The sequence below is a fragment of the Prunus persica genome, chromosome G1, assembly GCF_000346465.2.
Source record: "Prunus persica cultivar Lovell chromosome G1, Prunus_persica_NCBIv2, whole genome shotgun sequence".
Classification (NCBI taxonomy): Eukaryota; Viridiplantae; Streptophyta; class Magnoliopsida; order Rosales; family Rosaceae; genus Prunus; species Prunus persica.
The window spans coordinates 16,805,792-16,809,556 of NC_034009.1; the positions used below are offsets into that span (position 1 = coordinate 16,805,792).

General features: G+C 33.9%; 1 protein-coding gene across 1 annotated transcript; it reads left to right on the forward strand.

Moving 5' to 3' along the window:
* On the forward strand, positions 262-3,456 carry LOC109946744. The gene is made up of 2 exons (XM_020555430.1): positions 262-622; positions 3,068-3,456. The coding sequence occupies exons 1-2, from the start codon at positions 312-314 to the stop codon at positions 3,204-3,206; spliced, it is 450 nt and encodes a 149-aa protein (XP_020411019.1). The 5' UTR covers positions 262-311; the 3' UTR covers positions 3,207-3,456.

A 3,765-nucleotide genomic window follows, 5' to 3' on the forward strand; every position in this document is an offset into this window, starting at 1 on the left:
CAAATTAGTTGGACTTGTTTATTTTGGTCCCACATTTATCTTCTCTCTCAGCCAATTGCACCCTTCGAATAAAGTCATTCCACCAACTCTTCTCAATGTAGAAGGCAAGTTACATCTCCGGGACTTTTGACTATACCATTCATCTAGCTGTTTTGAAATATTTGCCCAACCATTGTTATTTTTGCATCTCCGGCTGTTTTGAAATATTTGCCCATAGACCCTTTCCATTGTTATTTTTGCATCTCCGAGACTTCCCATCTTCTCAATATAAGACGGGTCTCCAAAATGAAAGTCAACAACTGCACGAGGAGATGGCAACAAGAAGTGAAAATAGTGATACTGAAAGCAACGAGACCTGGAACATTTCTGGCAATGAAATTAGAAGTGAAGGCAGTGAAGTTGTGTTTTTGGAAAACAACAACGAAGTTGTTCGAACAATATTGAGGACAAGAAGGAGGGGTGGAACCATCAAAATTGCTAACAATAAAATTATTTCAACCGGAGGCGGGCGTGTTGGGATTTGCAAAATTGGCAAGAACTACTACAACTGGGGGGTATTAATATTTCTTCTTGTTCTTATTTTTGGATTGGCAAATTGGGAAAAAAGTACTGCAACTCAAAGGTAATATTTCTTCTTGTTCTTTTTGCAGATTTTCTTTTCTTTCTGATACTTAGAACGAGTTTAAATATCTCAGTATGCTATATATATATATATATATATATATCTCAAGCTGTGATCAGATGATCTTTTCCTAATTTGAGCTCAGCTTGGCTCGTGTTGTTCGTGGAATGAGCTTGATTGTATGTTTGGCTTGGCTCGGCTCATTTTTTAAATTAGTGAAACTTGGTTGTAATCTGAAAAATGCGTTTTTATTATAAATAGCCAAAATTTACCTTCCTAATTTCACAAATGCCAGTTTTCATAAGAACTTTCAAATATAGCAAAACACACACGTAAATAGACTCAAATCTTGTCAATGCAGTTCCTTTTCTGCGATTTCCTTACATCTTTCTTGTAGTTTTTCGTCGTTTCTTTTTCTTTTTAGTTGCTTCTTCTTTTCTTTGACATGGTAGGAACTAGAAATTGAACTACACATCATACTCTTATTACTCTCTGCAATAACCATGCTATTAGATTACATGTAGGCAAATCATACGAAAACGAGAGAAAATAAGAAAACCATAAATCCTAAGAAAACCGTATAATAAGGGTTAAACACATAAGCATAACAGACTACTTTCCCCTACCCTCTGTTTAGTTCGGTGATCCTTTGTTGCTTCCTTGACTTCTACTTTGGATGGGGATATCTTTTTGTGTTTTTGGAATGAGTTGTATTTGTCATTTGCCTAGCACGTAGAGGTGTTAAATGGACTGGATCGGCCCAGACACAGTATGAGTCTGGCCTGATTAAATAATGGCCAACACGGCATGGCTTGTATATTTGGACAGGTCGAGATGGAATAATTTGGCCCAACGGGCAAGGCAGGTCCGAGGCCCATAGGCCGTGCCAACCCAAAGCCCAAACCGTTTAAAGTTCATTTATTAAATTATAATTGTTTAAGGAAAAAATAAAATCAAACTTTTCCTTAGGTTTTATAAGCAAAAGAGTTATTTACACTAACACCCCCTAAGGTTTATTGTGTTTTCATAAAACCCTCTCAAGTCTCAAAAATTACACGAACACCCCATGAGGTTTCAGTTTGTTTTCACAAAACCCCTTTTCGTTGATTGTTCAAAAATTGGTGATTTTATTGAAAAAAAAAACTTATGCAAATGACAAAATTAACTTCAATGAAGTATATGCAATCTAATCTCAAAGACCAACATTGTTATTTGGATATATATATTTTGGGTATAAAATCATCTGTCTTTGGATGAAAAATCAATGAAAACGAGTTTCGTGAAAAAAATTTAAAACCTTTGAGGGTGTTCTTATAATTTCTAAAACCTCAAGGAGTTTTGTGAAAAAGTTGAAAACCTCAAGAGGGGCTACTGGGCTTGGATACAAGTGGTGGAATTGATGGGCTTGGCTTTGGATACAAATCGAAAAATAATTTGATAAATTTTCCATTTTTAAGAGCATAATTCAAATAAAATGATGTGTTATATAAACAAAATATCGAAAGCCGTGAAAGTCAAATTATTATTATTATTTTTTTCAATCTGGGCATTTTTAATATATAGAAAAATCATATCTTTTCTATATACTGTACTGGAGAAGAAATAATTTATGTTCGCTAGAGATCAAGGATCCGGTGTTGCCCTTGATTTATAGATAGTTGAATCTTAGGATGTCCATTGAAATTCAAGCATTGAGAAGGGGCGAAATTGAAAATGTTTTCTTTAGGACATTGTCAATCTGCAAGGCTATATTATTTTATATGTAGTTTAATTTGGTCATTTACTATGAGTTGCTGCATAATTACTATTTTATATATAGTGTATTCAAGTTTTTGTTTTGCTTTGTAGTTTTTAGTATGTGGGCAATGTCTGGAGGTGCTATGTCAGGAATCTTCTATATATATTTGATATTTACATCCTAACTTCTTAAATAGTATTAATATGAAATTTATATTTGATATTATCGTAGCCATCGTTTTGTTTTCATTTTTGCTCCATAGCTAAGTAGCTTGTCTAATTTCATTTTTGTTCAGCAGTTAAGTAGCTTTCTCACTTTTATTTTTGTATTGACACTTGTCAGAATATTGTTATTCAATTTGTCTGTTATTTTTTATTAACTTTTTTTTGGCTTACTTTTCTGTACCATGTCTAGATTGACAATTTTAATTAGCCATGGAGGGAGCTGGGTTCACTCAACGTACAAAAATGGAAAAACTAAAGGAGTACTTGTTTCAAAGAAAATTACATTAGAGAAACTTCGGAATAAAGTGTATGACATTGCAAATCTAGACCCAAATGAGTATGAAATAATTATGAAAGTTATATATGATTCAACGAAAAATGCTTGGCTGTAGATATAGTCGATGATGATGACGTGAGAACTTTTATTACTGAAAGTATTTCAAGGTCTTATAAGATTCCATTGTGCATTATGTTGAAGCGAAGACTAAGCAATCAACAAGCTACAGTTGCCTTCAGACAATTACCAATGTCAGTGGACCTCAACTTGGGTACTCGAGCTGACTTAGAAGATAACAATCAATATCGTGATTCAGAAAATTACTTGGGAGAAGAAGAGCTTTAGTTCTACATATGATGCGGAAAACAATACAACAGAACTAGATGAGTTGCTTTGCGAGAACATGCAATGCGATGATATGGTGTACGTAAAGGCTGATAACATGTTTCAGGGTTTTTTTAGTTTTAATGTTTTAGCTTTTCTTGACAAACTTGTAAAGTCATATGTAACCAATCAAGCTCATTATATTTAGACTAGGTTATTATAGTATCAAGATGGCTTTGTGGCTGTTTTCAAATGTGGCAACTTGCAATGAAACTCTCAAGGTAAATAATGCATTGCACAGTATTCTTCACAGGTGTAATCTCCTTTGTGCTGACTCACACTACACACATTTTTTTTTATCTTCTTAATTGAATCTAAGCACTTTTCTCTCTAACTTGGCCATCTCAACTCATGTTCGATGTCTTTGGTTTTTAATCTCTTTATTATTTGTGGTTTATGAACATCCATGTTGAGTATGTCTGAAATGCTATGCTTGTATCACGTTGCATAACTTGATGCGACACTCTACTTGTTTTCCCCGACAAATCTGTTTTGCTTGTGTCTTGCTACCTTGTTTATC

What these genes read in the sequence shown, in the direction of transcription:
- LOC109946744 (XM_020555430.1), top strand. Translation starts at nt 312, where the DNA reads ATGGCAACAAGAAGTGAAAATAGTGATACTGAAAGCAACGAGACCTGG. An exon ending in AAAAGTACTGCAACTCAAAG is followed by an intron (nt 623 to 3,067) that starts GTAATATTTCTT and finishes GTTGAAGCGAAG; the next exon opens with ACTAAGCAATCAACAAGCTA.